Source organism: Helicoverpa zea, chromosome 2, assembly GCF_022581195.2.
Source record: "Helicoverpa zea isolate HzStark_Cry1AcR chromosome 2, ilHelZeax1.1, whole genome shotgun sequence".
Classification (NCBI taxonomy): Eukaryota; Metazoa; Arthropoda; class Insecta; order Lepidoptera; family Noctuidae; genus Helicoverpa; species Helicoverpa zea.
This window is the reverse complement of record NC_061453.1, coordinates 7,528,728-7,544,397: the sequence shown is the minus strand read 5'-3', so window position 1 is coordinate 7,544,397 and position 15,670 is coordinate 7,528,728. Positions and strand designations below refer to the sequence as shown.

The 15,670-nt window shown below is 36.8% G+C and overlaps 3 protein-coding genes across 5 annotated transcripts in view; 1 reads left to right on the top strand and 2 right to left on the bottom strand.

Moving 5' to 3' along the window:
* LOC124639923 (CD82 antigen-like) overlaps nt 1-8,409 on the bottom strand; it is a 69,472-nt gene extending 61,063 nt beyond the window's left edge. For both annotated transcript variants that reach the window (XM_047177427.1, XM_047177434.1), the window contains exon 1: nt 8,068-8,409. The gene's annotated coding sequence lies outside the window, so the exon portion shown is untranslated. The remainder of the gene's footprint in view (nt 1-8,067) is intronic.
* LOC124639853 (pseudouridine-metabolizing bifunctional protein C1861.05) overlaps nt 1-15,670 on the top strand; it is a 106,725-nt gene that overhangs the window by 81,583 nt on the left and 9,472 nt on the right. For both annotated transcript variants that reach the window (XM_047177362.1, XM_047177368.1), the window contains exons 8-10: nt 11,248-11,422; nt 11,648-11,763; nt 12,189-12,303. In XM_047177362.1, the coding sequence (XP_047033318.1) occupies nt 11,248-11,422; nt 11,648-11,763; nt 12,189-12,303 (406 nt within the window). The remainder of the gene's footprint in view (nt 1-11,247; nt 11,423-11,647; nt 11,764-12,188; nt 12,304-15,670) is intronic.
* Nucleotides 12,430-15,228, bottom strand: LOC124639953. The gene is made up of 5 exons (XM_047177484.1): nt 15,066-15,228; nt 14,707-14,915; nt 14,428-14,623; nt 14,211-14,339; nt 12,430-13,837 (listed from the first exon to the last, which is right to left on the bottom strand). The coding sequence occupies exons 1-5, from the start codon at nt 15,100-15,102 to the stop codon at nt 13,677-13,679; spliced, it is 732 nt and encodes a 243-aa protein (XP_047033440.1). The 5' UTR covers nt 15,103-15,228; the 3' UTR covers nt 12,430-13,676.

Genomic DNA, 15,670 nt, shown 5'->3' with positions numbered 1-15,670 from the left:
GACTCAAAAAATCTATTAATATACCAGTGATGCCAAATACCTAGGTGTTGCTTGATCAAAATATTAACGGTCATCCACATCTGGGTAGTTTGATCGTCGTAATGAAAGGCAAGGCGGATAGTGACTCAATATCGTAAGCCAATTTAATGGTCCTATAACTCCAGGCCCACGTCTATAAATACACATCTATTGAACTGATGGAGTCTATGTACAATACATATAATATATTGGACATACATGTACATATCTGCACTATATTGTACCTGCTTATCAATGTAGAACAAGCTGTCAACTACCTATCCAACTAATTTCTCTCTGTAAATCCCTCGATTATCGCGCTTTGCATGTCTGCCCGTTCAAAGAGCTTAAAGCCTAGTTAAGAAAAACTTTTCCCCGACTCGACTTCAACGTTTTTAATAAGAGTCGTGAAATCTTTACTGGCTTCTTTAAAGTCCGTCTGAATTTTTAGACGTTATTTTTATACTGGCAATGTCTTTATCTTGTAATATGGTTTTAAACAAAGAGAAAATTGTGCTTTATATTCGTAGTATTTCTTTATATTTAATGTTTAAATCTTCAAAGTCAACTCAAGTAATTAACCACATCAAAATATCGAGTACTTAAATTTTCAGAAGTCTATTTACTCATACAAGTTGTACCTGCTCTGGCATTAGTAACAGGTAATACCCCAATATGGATTTACTATAACTAAACATTTAAACTGGAACTCAAACAAACAAATTCATTAAACCTGCTGATTCGGCAACTCCATTCGTCAAACAACACTGAAAGGGTTTGTTTAGTGACTCAACATAAAACTACTATCCTCTACCCGGAACAAAAATATCATAAACTTCGTCTGTATAAAGCAGACTACAGCGACAATAAATTATTTTCATGAAACTAGCTGGCTGCTTAAAACTAAATCAGCTTAAAACGTTGAAGCGCCAACAAGCGTTAAAATCTCATCAGTAACGGTCACAATCAGGCTCCACTCAGGGGTTGAGTGGCGGCGGTTCAACTGACAAGAAGCTAAATGACGGAATATTTTTTGCGCGCGACTCGATGGCATGGGGAACAGTGGAACATCGTCATCGCGTCGCCCGTAACCCAGTTTCGTGTTGACAGCAGGTCAATGCCGGGTATCAGTGGCGCGAGCTGCAAGACGATCGCCTTTTGTTCAGGCCGTGCTCCCTCCGGCCGCGTCCGAGTCAATCACGATAATGTAATATCGATTGGAGCGGCGTCTGCACTCGATCGACACTTTGCTAACCACATTGCGGCGTGCATAGCCGGGGTACGTGCTTGTTGTCGGCGTGTGTGCACGTCTTACACCTTACCTTGCAAGTCATAGTTATTACGTTGGCCTAAGCTAGGCTTTGTACATATATCTATCTGTTTATCCTCATCTTGTCTATTTCAAAATCCTGTAAGTTCGTTTTTGTTCACGTGCAAGATTTAGTAAATCTCTTGCATTGCATGAAATCAGGATGGCTAGACGTCTACTGCAAGGTAATTCCGTCCTATTAATGTTCTTATTACCCTTAAAAAATGTAATTCTAATTGTAATGTAAAAGTCAAAGAGACTTGTTATTAAAAAATACTGCGCTTTAAATAACTTTGACGTGATGGCTAAAGTTCGCAGTAGGTACCAACGCTACGCAGTTTATAATTGCAAAAGTTGTGCCCACGGCGTTGCTGCATTCTCTTTTTAAATGTTCTCATTGAAAAGATGCCTTTACGCATTATTACACGAGCTTGACTAGATCATTGAACATGCTCATTATGACAATGTATGACAGGTTGCTTTTAAACTTCGCCGTAAAGAGAATAGGCCTATCTTAAAAAACATTACACTGATGCCCGTGCATTTCCCTAATTAGGTGGTCTCACATTTAAAACCTAATTTATTACCCTAAAGTTACTCAAACTAGATCCAAAAAATATAAGAATATCGGTAAAGTTTAGTGCCGAAATCCAACGTGAGAATAAACAAGTGAATGAAGCCTATAAATGAAGCCTATAATGAAGCAAATAACGTGCTCAAAGTAAATGAGCTGCGAAATCTTAGCACATTTACCTTACATTAATAGTCTGTCAATGCTGAATGAAGCAATTACTATGTTATATTCCTAACAAATATGACGTATAGATCCAATCTATAAGGTTCACATTAACGGAACCCCGCATCGGACCGCGCACCATGCAATTTCCTACTTCAAACGTTAGAGGCTATTACATGAAAGCAATCTATTAAATTTCGTTCCGGCTTGGCGCTGCAGGTTATTTGGAAGTATGAATCGCTTATTAGTGGAATAAATATTCATTGTCGTTCTAACAAAAAGCTATTAAATATTTTTTAATTCGTTTTTTGAGTAATCGTTCCTTTTTAAGACATTGGTGTATAACTGGTGGTATATGAAATAGCAACCAAATAGCATTACTATTTCCTACAGGTCTGCATCATCTCACAACAGTAGATAACTCCCCTCGGTCCATTCCGTACAACTATGGCAGAACTGGCATTATCAATAGATACAGAATAGTATTTCTATATCTTTGCTAAGCTTGAACAATAAGAGCTACGGGCCTCGTAGCTTTGAATTTCAAATATAATTCCTATCCATTACTTACTACCTGAAATGGAATATTTTTGTCTTTTGAGAGAGAATACATATACATAGCAATGGCTTCAGAAGTACATCCATGTACTCATATTCTACCAGCAATGAACCTAATGACCTTTTTGTTTCATTACTTATCATATTGTTAAGTAGTTCAACCACAAAAAAGAGCTGACGCAAGCAGACACTTACTCCGAAGGATAAAGTCATTTTCCTACATAGTTAAATTAGGACAAACTAGTTTTTACAGCGAACAATAGTATGTAAGCATTTGGATGGAGCCGTGAAGTGGCAGCGAGTGCAGATTCAGCGGGACGAGGTGGCAGCGTGCCAGGCCACATCGCGCGCGCTCCGCCAATCATGGCGCACTTTACCGCGGCTTGATAACGACCCGCCGTGTTTACTACGACCCTACACATAAATCATCGGTTTAGCGCACTTTTCCTGGATTTTTATGGCCTGTAGGTATCTAAGATAAATATAAAATCAAGGTCAAGTCCTTTGTCACGTCAGAGGATCAATAAATATATACTCGTAGGAACAAATTCCTAATAGTCATCAGCCCTGCGATGAATGTTACGGTTCAACCACTGCACAAACTTGAGAATAAAATTTGCATTTACCTACGTAGGTGTTGAACATGCTTGTCAGGTAAATATCAACGGCAAGCTCAGTAACCTCTGACGTCATACACACCGACCATCTCACTTGACCATTACTTCGCAACCGTGCTTCAATTTCTGAACCAACAAACAAACCCCAGAGCAAAAATTGAGATGGAATTTATTTTTATTTATTAAGCAGTACTGGCGTAACATGCGTCCATTGAGATTTGTTTATTATTTAACCGGACTGATGATTGTTTGAATAACTCTGTTTACAAAGTGAACTTTGTTCTTAGGTAAACAAAACACTGAACTTATTGTTTGTTTAATATTAATTATGAACTCAAAGGCCAAAACCCTTTACGAGATAGGTCTACTTTTACTACAATGCCAAATTATGAAGTTAATAAATTCATTCGATGACAAACATGCAGTCGATTGAACTATGAATAAATTCGGTATTATTTGCATTGGAAAATGAGATGGTGCGGTGTTGGAACGTGCATTTGATAAGTTAGCATCAGAAAATGTAACCCGCAGCCCTTCTTCCACATGGAGCGGTGGCGATCAGCCAAAACTACGCCGGACTTAATGTGGTGTGAACTTTTTACGGTGCCAAATGAACTCCAGGAATATTGCCAATGACATCAATGCTAGGCTTTATTGCAAGTCATGCGAAAAGATATTCAAATTAAAACCCAGTTTATTAAGGGACACAGATCATGATGGTTTACTGCAATAATATTATAGCTAAAGCATATACAAGGTGTTGATTTGCATTTGTGCCATAGTTCAGGAGGAGGACATACAATACGTAAATAATCGATTGGAATTACAGTAGATGGGAAATAACTAATATGCACTACTTTTTTTGTCATTGTAATGTCCTGGTATTTCCAAAGTAATCCAATTTTATGAATGAAATTTATGAGTGATCGTTGCGTATGCTTTGTGTTTGCGTTTGTGTGAGGGTGCAGCACGGTTTTAATGCCAGTAACATACGCGCCAAGTTTAAATAAGGCTAGATGACATTTACGGAATTCCGAAAAAAAGTTAAAGAAAAAAAATTACGTACCAATTTTTTTATTGATTTGGGTCGAGAATCATTAGCATAATTACCTCCTTGAATATGGCACGGATGCAAATCAACAGCTTGTATATCTAAAAAGCTATTTACTTCCTAAATGTGATTATCACCCAGAGTACTTAGATCCACCAGGAAAAACTAAAGAGAGAAGAATAAGAGAGAAGTAATTTGTCCGATTTACGATTTTTAATCTCTAGTTAGTTAAATCTAAGTAATGTTTCTCATAATCTACATCCGAATCACTTTTCGCTACCTATATCTTCTAAGTAAAACGAAACAGTTTTACTTATTCACTGAACTATATAACAGAGTATTTTTGTTCAATTCCAAAGCGTTTCTGTATTCAATAGATAATAATAGTGTGTTGTTAGTGAGGTGCCCCTGGGAGCTGCGCTCGCAGCGAAGGCATTGCGAGGAGTCAGAGACTGAATAAGTAAAGTGGAGGCTTCGCCGGCCTCATCACAACATTATACCGTTACGTAACTGAAGCACTCTTTTGTAGCATAACATCTCATTATCTGGATATATCTAGGATATATCCATCTCAATGGACTATTTATTATTTACCTTTGTACATTATGTACCAGCCCACTGGGACGTGGTGAGTGAGCCACAAGGTATTCACCTTACGAGAAGAGCTACTAACTCTGGTCGGCCAATCAAGATATGCTAGAAGCTGGATACCAGTCCTGGACATCATTCTCTCCGGCCAACTGGAGGTGAGGGATAGTATCCTCTCTCTGGAGTAGTCGGTAGTCCTATGTTCGTTACTTTACTCATGTAGGTACTTAATTAATTATATAATTAATTACACCTATAAGTACATAGATGAAAGTTGTGTATTTACTTTTCGGTTACTGTCAAAAATAATGAGTGATTTATAAAAAATAATTTTAGAAGTAGAGCAGTACACACATTAAATAAATGTGTACAAACATACAAGAATTATATCACGCACGAGACTGATAAAAAAACAAACAGAAAGTGCTTAAGTACTTATACTGTTTTCAATAACACTTCAGTTTATTTTCGGCCTAAAGAAAAACCATTACACATAGTTTCATGTGTGCTAATTACGTTTACGCACTGGAAACTGTTAAGTATATTTTTGTAGGGGCTTCAAAATTGAAATTATAAACACATTTATCGTGGTGGTTCCGTAAACAGATAATGTTAAGCGAATGGCTAACATCACCTGTGGTAAACAAACGCACCCACGACCCCGAGCTTAAAGCGTTAGGCCTGCTAGTATAATAACTATTCATTAATATGGTTCATTGTATAGTAATCTCGTACAAAGTATGTATGTAATTAATCTAGTGGCATATTTTCCCATAAGAATAAAGGTTTTTAAAGACAATATCGTCCTATACGTGAACTGGCTGAAACTAACATCTGCCTACATTCAGATGTTAGTTTAGTTTAAGAATCATCCAGCTTCAGCAAATTTTAATAGACTACGATATGGACATTGACACCCTAAAACATTATAAATACCGTCCCTATTGTAAAATAGAGCACGATATTTTACAGCAAAGATGATTACAAAAAAATATATATTTGTTACCCAGTCTTTGAAGAAGACTTTTTAAGAAAAATATATACTAATGTTAAGAGGCAACCTTAATTTTGATACACCAAATTATAGTACAAAGATTTCACTACAAAAAATCAATTACCTACATGTATTCGGTACATGTAGGTAATTGATTTTTACACACACAGGTAACAGATTAGTAAACAGCAGTAGTTTACCGCAATACATATTCTGAGAAACCCGTGCGTTCAGCTATTTATCTATTTCATTACAAAATGAAGTGGTCTGTTTCATGTCAGTGGAAGAACAAAAATAATGCTTATTTTATTGATGCCTCGAAAAAGCACCATTAGCACCTCTAACTACCTAAGTCACTAGTTCAGGGGCAGACCATAATACCGCGTTAACATCAACGCGGTTTTGGAAACGGGTTCACTTGTTTAGAATACTCAATGGCTGGTTTGAAAAATGCGGTTTTCCTCATCCGCCAAGGAATGTTAAGGACCAGACGTAAGACCACGGCTTTACCTGCACTTGTTTTGTAATAGATTGCTGTGCAACATCTTTTACACATTAACACCTCTAGTATATCTGATAGAGTAATAAGTACTTTCTTCTGAAGGTGATATTGTCCATGCACAAGAATGGTTTACTCGCTATCTTCTAGCCATCCTGAAAATAGAGCAGTGATCTGGGGCGTTCTCATTGATAGTTATCACGAAGGTCTTGAGTGATTTTTGTTAAAACGATCATTGATTGTAACGTAATCTGTGTAGCCGGAACTAGACCAGAGTGCTTTCTATTCCACTATTTCACTTCTTCGTTATGATCTGATTGGCCAGACTTATTGTAAATTATAGAAGCCTTGGAAAACTATGTGCATATTTTTCTACTTTTGAACAGCGTTATATTAAAAATCCTTTCAGAACGTTTATAAAACATATTTGGGTTGGACATTATATATCACCTACAGGTCCCCTATAAAATTTAATAATGAAATAAGACCTCTGGCGTAAAGCCTCTAATTTATGGAAAGGAGGTACCGAGCGAGGGACATCGTAAATAAATCATTCGAATTATTTGCCCATACCTGCACGCTGAGGGGTTAATTTGGAGGGTCAGCTTTAAAGGGATAATATTAATTTCACAAATGCTAAGTAAAAAATATAGTGATTAAGCGAACTGCAATGAAACTACCCTTACATATGAGCTCATACTCCTTTATTCCTACCAACATAGAAAAATATTTGATTATAAAATAAACACTCCTACAATCAGCAAAAGACGTAGTTTATTCAAGACAGTGAATTCAAGTCACGTTAAAAATACTACAGAGCTCAAAATCAGTGACAGGACATAGGAGCCTATTGTGTGCGAAAATGGCTATGTAGACTCCTAGTCCTTAGTAAGTCTTAACCTTTTTGTAGAAGACAGCTTTAGTACTGGATTTTTCTTAAAATGTACCTACAAGTTTATTTTTTTTGTCAGTCGTTTGCTATATATAATTGGCCACGTAAGATCTCTGACTGGTTTTAAGCAAAATTTCAGGTACCAAATAGAAGTGATTACATTGTAGAATTATTGATGTCCAAAATGTTTAAACATGTCAACATATCCATTCCAATAAGTCCGGGAAGAAATCTGAAATCCTTTTACTTTGATCGCTGTCCCGGAACCCGTCCCCAGGGTAAATTCAAGTTTAACTGTGCTCGCTACAGCATTTTGTTTCCCGTAGCTGTTGCCTACCTCAAGCCTCGAAATTATTAGCTATCATTTTCTTAGAAACGTGTATTCTTTACTGAAAGTTTCATCATTGTAAGATAAGACACCTATTACAAGGCGTGACCGTTGAAAAAACATTTTCTTGTTTTAGTCGTAGCACGCGTAGCTAGCAGTTGTTATCCACTTTAAATCAATTACCTACTACTATTCGAGTTGTTGAATGTTTATAAAGGTTAAATCGGTTAAACCTACTAATAGGTAATCAAATATTCATAAAAATGCCTAGAGGACATTTGAAGCATTACTTTTATCGCCGAAATAAGCAGGCTGTTACCCGATTTGAACTTGTCCCTGTATAAATTTAATACAATTAAGTTATTAGTCGCATTAACGCCCTCGAAAGACTAACTGGCTATCAAGTTCATGGGTGTTGTTAATCGTGTGCTATTGGAAAATAAAACAGCTTTTTACATTAGATAAAACGTTAGTTACCTCGTAGCATGACGTAGACGTTTCGCCGCCGCCGCCCAAATTATACGATAAACACTGTTTTTCTGACACGTATCATGTTATTTAATGTCACACTATCAATTTAGAATATTTTTGGAGTTGCCAATAATAATTGTAGAAAACGTTGGTTACACGTGACGTTTATTCAACAAGGTTTGTATCGGCGACGCGTGGTCGGCGCGAGTGCGGTGCATACACGTGCAGCGGTCGGTGCGCCGGGGGCCGCGGGGCACACTGGCCGTGCAGCGTGGAGCGTGCGGTGCGAGCGGCGAGTACGGCGAGTGCGGCGCGGCTCGGGCGTGCGCGCTCCACCTCTGTGCTCACTCAACTGTAGGGCTTCTGTCCAGCTAGGGCGGCGCGCCCACGCTCGATACCGCCGCCTTCCCAGCGCCCTCCCACATTGCTAAATCGTTTATAAAAATTTAACAGATTATTGCAAAAACACATATACTCTCGAATACACTTCCAGACACATCTTAGTACTGGATTGACACTTAAGTAAGGACGCGGTTATCCGACTATCATTTTTTCGTGAGAATAATAAAGAGCGGCCTCAATGAAATGTAATCATAACGTGGCAAGCGGGAGGCGTGGCTGTCCAACTAAATGAACACTTTAACATCGTTGTATCAAGAGCTTATTCATATTTCATTCGTCCATAATTACTTAATAGACAAAGCAAATAAGAAATTAAACCAAAAGGTTATTCTTTTGTTAAATATTTTTTTTAATGGGAAAAATGTAGTTGTCTATGAATGTCGGTTAAAACCTTAGGTTGAAATGTACTACTTACGTATAGTGTATATAGGGACGTAGGTACTAAGCCGTTAAAAAGAAAATATTTTTATTACTAAAACCAGTAACTTGCTTACTTCCTAACTCAATACCTAAATGTGATTCAAAACATACATTTTTAAACATAGACAAAAGATTGTCTGAGCAATAACTGATCAATCGCGTTCATTGTCACTGCTATCTAAAGTTCTTAGGTTACCGTAAAATCCATTAAAACTGAAACTTAATGTGAACAAAATTTTACTCCTTAGTCAAAATTGTGGGTAGGCCAATTGACTACCGTTACCTTAACGTTCGTTATTTATTTGTATTGTTATATTTTTGCCCATGGGCCACAATTTCTTTTTGTCTTGTCGCGATGGTCTGGTGGTCGCATAGCGCGACTGCTGTGCACGGTCTCTTGGTTTCGATTCCTGAGTCGGGTGGTTGTGTCGAATTGTTTTGATAATTTCTAGGCAGAACGCATGTATCAATGTCATGTATTTTAATGTAATCAATCGAAATATTTTCCCTTCGACACACTTAATTTCATTCACATTTCAATGGGTAATACAATAACCAATTTTATAATTCTATTACTATGTACTACTCGTAAGCATGGACAAAAATGGGCATGAACAATGAATGACGTCACCGAACTCATTAATTTATTGTAATAAATAATTTATTTATGCATTATCATTTATTATGATGATAAACACAAACAAAAATAGTAAATGAATAGACCAAAATAGTTTTGGAGGATGTGGGAAAACTGTGATGATGATCTATACAACTTACATAATTTGCTAAATGTAAATCTAAAGGCATTTTATTGTGAACAGGTGTTTTGTCATGTTGATTCTGTTCATCGACTTTTGGTTCTGACTGTACATCAATAAAAGCTTCACATAAATTCAAATAATAAACCAGTTCTGGCCTCCATCTACCTTAATCGCAAAAAAATCGCATTCAGACCATTTGCCTCACAGTTCACACGAAACAATGCCAGTCAAGAAAATGTATGGGACACGGAAAGCTGAAATTCCGCAGCAACAAATATAATTGAATAAATTCAACGGTAAAAACATTAGCATAGCATAAATCTGTGGACAAAAACAAATGGATCACATAATGCAGTGGTGTACTGCGGGCAGCGTGGTGGTCGCTGATAGCATCAATGCGGTCAACGGCATGCGCCGCCGGGCCCGCCAGCCCACTGACCGGACGACCGGTCACCGCCGCACCTGATGCCGACATGCACTGCGCTAGTGACGTGCCCTCATCTCCTCAACATTTTGGACACAGTCAAACTTTACCATTCAGAAGGATTGTCTTACAAGCAGAACATATTAAACAGGAGAGTAAACGAACCTCGATGACACGACCCTTTCACCAGGTATCCTAACGGATGCGTCATGTAGTCATTAAGCAAATAATGTTAATAAGATAGCTGGCAATTGCAGACTGTGGAGTCACGTTATTTGACAAGTAGATTAGACGCCGAAGCTTCGTAGCATGAAAAGGAAACATTATGGAAGACCGTTTTAAACTGAAATGTATTTGCTAGCAAACATTTGCCATTTAACTTGCGCTATTGGAACATTAGCTTCACATCACTAGACTTACCTACAACTGGCCAAGTAATTCACGATGCGGTCCCGCCATGAACTGCCTTATAATTAAAATTCACATGCAATGAAGCACTTCCTTTTAGGTCCATAGCTTTACTGAAACGTAGGTAGGCACCTGCATCGCAACGGAATTATGTAGACAGGTGGAAGTAAGTAAGCTATATTTAGTAAATGAAAATTATGCAATTTTCTTGCACATAAATATTAAGTCTTCCATTTAATTACCTCAGCCTAGCATGGTAAAAATAGTAAATCCTTACCTACATAATTATATTCTAAAGTAAGACTTTCACTATAGAACTACTGAACCGATTAAAATCAAGGCTTCTTATAGGAACTATGTCCTGGGTAAAAATACTTTAATCTGTAACCGTAAGTTCCTTCACCGTTTCTTCCTATAGTTTTCGTAATCTTCCTGCTAATATTAACATACTTAGTACATATCAGTAGGTACCTACCCATGCCACAGCCACTCAACTATTACTAACTAAGTAGTCCTACTACGACTACCTACTTATGTGGCTGCGACGTTTGGAAACAGTTAACTAAGATTTGTGTATTCGAAGATACCTTTATTTTGTATCGATGGTAAAAATCATCAAATCCCGCTGTGGGTTAGCAGCGGTGAGGGAGTGTCCGACTTTTACAGACTAAAAATCCATCGAGTTCCTTCGTAGGCCTTTTATGTACCTGGGCCGCGGTAACTTTGAAAAAAACGGTTTTCTAGAAACCCAACAATATGTAATTGTTTCAGTTAGATGGCAGCACCCACATGTGTGGGACAGAGCAGGGTGCTGGTGGTGTGGCCCGTAACATGGCAGAGGCCCTATACAGACTCCGTGGTGGCCGCACCAAGCTCCTCACTGCCGTCGGAGATGACGCCGACGGAGAATATTTAGCGAACGTAGCCCCAGGACTGCTGCTAGATGGTAATATGATGATGATGTCCTCCTAGCCGTCTAGTCTCCTACAGCTTATTTCCCTACATTATTTGATACTACTTAATGGCTCTCATAGTTACCTTTAATAGTCAACAGTGTAAGGTGTCGAGGCTCTTGCATAATTAGCTTTATAGTGATAACATATTGAATTGTTTGGATGTTTGCCAACCAATTGATTCAACGGCTTTGAAAAATAAAGACTAATTCTTACAGATTGTATAGTGAAAAATGGTCGCACCCCTTCATATGCCGCAGTGATGGACATTCGAGGTGAATGCCTGCTTGGACTGGGCGACATGGCTCTCCATAACCACATCACCGTTGATCTGGTACTTATTATATTCTTACGGATAACTAGAGCTCCTGGGTAATTAATAGTTAAAAAGCCGCGACTAGATAGTGGTTTTAAGTGCTAATGAACTTCGGTCCTTAACTCTCTTATTTAGTCTTTTCGATTTATCCATGAGAACTAAATTATGTACCTACGTAGGTATAACTATATGTTCAACCTACCGCTATTTTGTCTCTACGAATATACAGAAGCCCTGGCAGAGGGGCTTACAATGACACCCACGCTCGACTTAAAGCTATAATTAATATCTGACACTTGAGGCCATTTGTCAGACATGTAGGTAATGTCGTGGCATCAACTGTAACATCAAACAAAAGCCTCTAATTAACTTATGTTTCATGGAACTATGCATGACATTTTTCTTTACATTTCCCCTTTAGGTACCAACATTTTTCTTTACAGGTGAAGAAGTACATCAATGTTTTAGAGAAGGCTCCGTTAATCGTTTTAGACGGCAATGTACCTCAATCAACAATAAACTACGTGTTAGATACATGTCAGCGTCTTCAAAAACCTGGTGAGTGATATAACAAGTGTTTTTATAATCTGTATAGAATTAATCTTTCTTTGCCTTTTAGGTCTTACTTTCTATGTCGGCTAAAATAAGATAAAGAGAATCATTTCTCAAAATAGAAACAAAACACTGTTTTTACACGTTTATTTAAAATTATTATCAGTACAATCAGCGTTCATCCTTGGAATGGCTTAATTATTGAGATTATTATTTGGACGGATGGGTTTACAAAGCCTATATCCATAATTTTTAATAATTATTCTCTTAAGGCACATGTTAGGTACAGATTATTAAGTAATATGACAAAATTGATCAAATAAAAATAATACATTAAATTAAAGTACAAATCTTAAATCCTAGAATTATAAAAGCAAAGATAAAAAATGGAATAAGATAATTTCATTATTATACATCGAAACTCATGGGGTTGTAAATACATGTTTCTATTACTATTAAGTAAATATTGTTCTGGTCAAGTGAACCATTCAGTATAAAACTTAATGTACTACAAAAAAAGGCAATTAATCAGTCACAAAAAAACCCGAATGATACAATAGATATCCAACAAAGTTGTATTTAAAAACATACAAGTCAATACTAAATGCAACTCTGCAATACTAAAAGTAATCAAGTACAAACTTACACAAAAAATTAAACTACCATAATCATTCTTAAGAATGTCAGTACACAGTATATTAAGTGTAGTGTTTCTACTAAGGCACAAACCGTGACACAAATCGACGGCTCCTAAGTATACTGAGTCAACTAACAAATTTTGCGAATTTCACTTTTTTGTGTATTAACACAAATAACAATATTGTAAATACACAAAAAAGTGCAATTCACAAAATTTGTTAGTCGACTCAGTATACTTAGGGGCCGTCGAAATGTCGCCACTCAGAGACATTTAATTTATTTATTTATTAAATTTTTTTTATTGATGGTTAACATTTACATGGACAATGGTGGACATTTAATTTATTAATGGTTACTTAAGCCATTCCTTAGTGAAGGATTTGTATGACATTCCGTCACTAAGAAGTGACTTAAGTAATCATTAAATGTCTCTGAGTGGGGAGGTAATACAATTAAATATTGAGAATCCAATAAGTACAAAAAATATGAAAGCAACAACCACCTCACCTGACTGTAATAAAAAAAATATTGGAGATTAAAAAAATATAATTATTACACTGAGATTCAATTATTGATGTGTTCTCTAAAATTAAGTGTAAGAAATAGTCAAACTGTTTGTCTTGTGCTCAAAGCTTCAAGCAAGACAACTAAACATGGTGTTGATATGCTGGTGTTCGATTAACATCAAGATCATTTATATGAAGTATACTTCTAAAATAAACTTGTGCCAGTGCTTTATTTTAAATGAATCCCAGCTGACGTTGCTGCTGCAACTGATCACGTAAATGGTGCAAGGCATGTTCCGGCTGGCTGTGTTGCATTTGAGCAACCAAGTTCTTAGCTTCCAAACGGAGTTCGTAAAGCTTTCGGGATTCCAAGTACAAAAGAATTGCTGCAGCTCCTGTATTTGAATACACAAAAAATATTAATGACAATCCATTCAAAGTGCTTAGAGATTACTGTTAAAAGTTTAATTGACCCAGGAAAATAAGAAATGGAAAAATAATCATTACTCTGTATGATAATTTTGTAGCCTCTTAATACTCATTACTTTCTAGTAAATAGGCTTTAAGGAAACATATAACAGCCATACATAAAAGTTATATAAGTACAAGCTGTTCCTTATCGTTTAACCCATGCCCCAGGAAAACCACTCCCCAAAGCAAATGGTAACCTCAGTTGTACCTCAGGCTTTAAACTATCTTTGAACCACATTCTACATATACAAATTGGTTTAGTAGTTTTGGCATGTAAGGACTGTTAAAGTTACTTACCAAACAACATGAAGGCAACTACAGCAAAGGCATAAGACCAAGACAGTACATTGAATGAAGGATACAACAGCCAATCACGCCGGTAGCAGTTCCCACCGAATATGGCAACTGCCAAGAATAAGAATCCACCTGAAATTAAACAAGGAAATGGTATTGAAAAACAAACGTTCGTATTGTGAAACCAGAACTTACGAGTAAGTAATGATGTGTATCTTACTTGATATAGCCACCATGATGAATGCAGCACTGACAAAGATCCATTCGTATCTCAGGACGGTGCGTAGTGGCCACCTCACTATCACACATGCCAGCAACACTTGAGATGACAGAGACAATATCAGAGCTACTGTTACAAAGAACTGTACTGTCATCAACCAGCCAGGCAGTAACCACTCTCGAATCACGTAGAACTCCTGTAATGAGAACATAGCATATTATATTATGCTGATTAAAAGAATTTTATTTAGGTGTGGATATTGTTTAAAGTAATACTCACCTGACTGAAGATGTAGTGGCATCCATGAAACAGTTTATCAAACTGATAGGAAGGGAATCGATAGCGATCAAAGCAGTATTCCCACAGACCCATGTGTTTAAAGCTGGAGAACATTTCAGGATAAGACTCAATCCAGTACGGGCCGGCAAACGACAACAGAAGAAACAGGCCAGCAATGTATGTAATGCTGGCTCCAATTAGAGTGGCATCTGTAAATAATTATTGAGGTTTTCAATTAAGTAAACACGTTCATCTTAGATGTGTTTGAACCACATCAAGAATTATAGAGTGGAGGAAAGTAAGAAACGTAAATTGATTCAAAATTGTTGGCATGGGCGTGCCCAACTTAAATTACTTACTTGATGCCTTAGGATACTCGTTATTGGCAGCCGTCATTTTGTGGATTTTATTTAATCAATATAAGCAATAAATCACTACTTCATGGAATAATACACAATATTAACTATACACAAAATGAAAACAAGTAAGCGTCCGCAACTGCAAAACGTAAATTGACACTAATGACATATCCAAACGTTTTTAGCTTTCAACATGACATTATATTTTGCGTTCAAAAATGTATTTTATCAAATTGAAATATAGCAATAAAAGTTAAAAAAAAAACAGTAGATATTATATAAAGTACTCGTTAAATAAAGGTACCCAAGTTAGTGACTTTAAAATAGTCACTAAATGTGCGAACCAAACCATATAGTCATATCTCAACTGTGCTAAAAACTAAAAAATAAAACTAAACTAACTTTGACTAACTTAAACTAACTTTTCTAAAAACTAACTTTGCTGTGCCCGACAGGGTCCATAATTGTTTCTTTTAATTTTACCCACCAGCCTGTACACATTATGGAATGCAATAAAGTTATTGAGTATTGAGTATTGAGTGCTAATAGGTCTCATCTCATAGCTTTGGCGTGCATTGCTGAAGTCAGCTATTTGATGCTTTGCG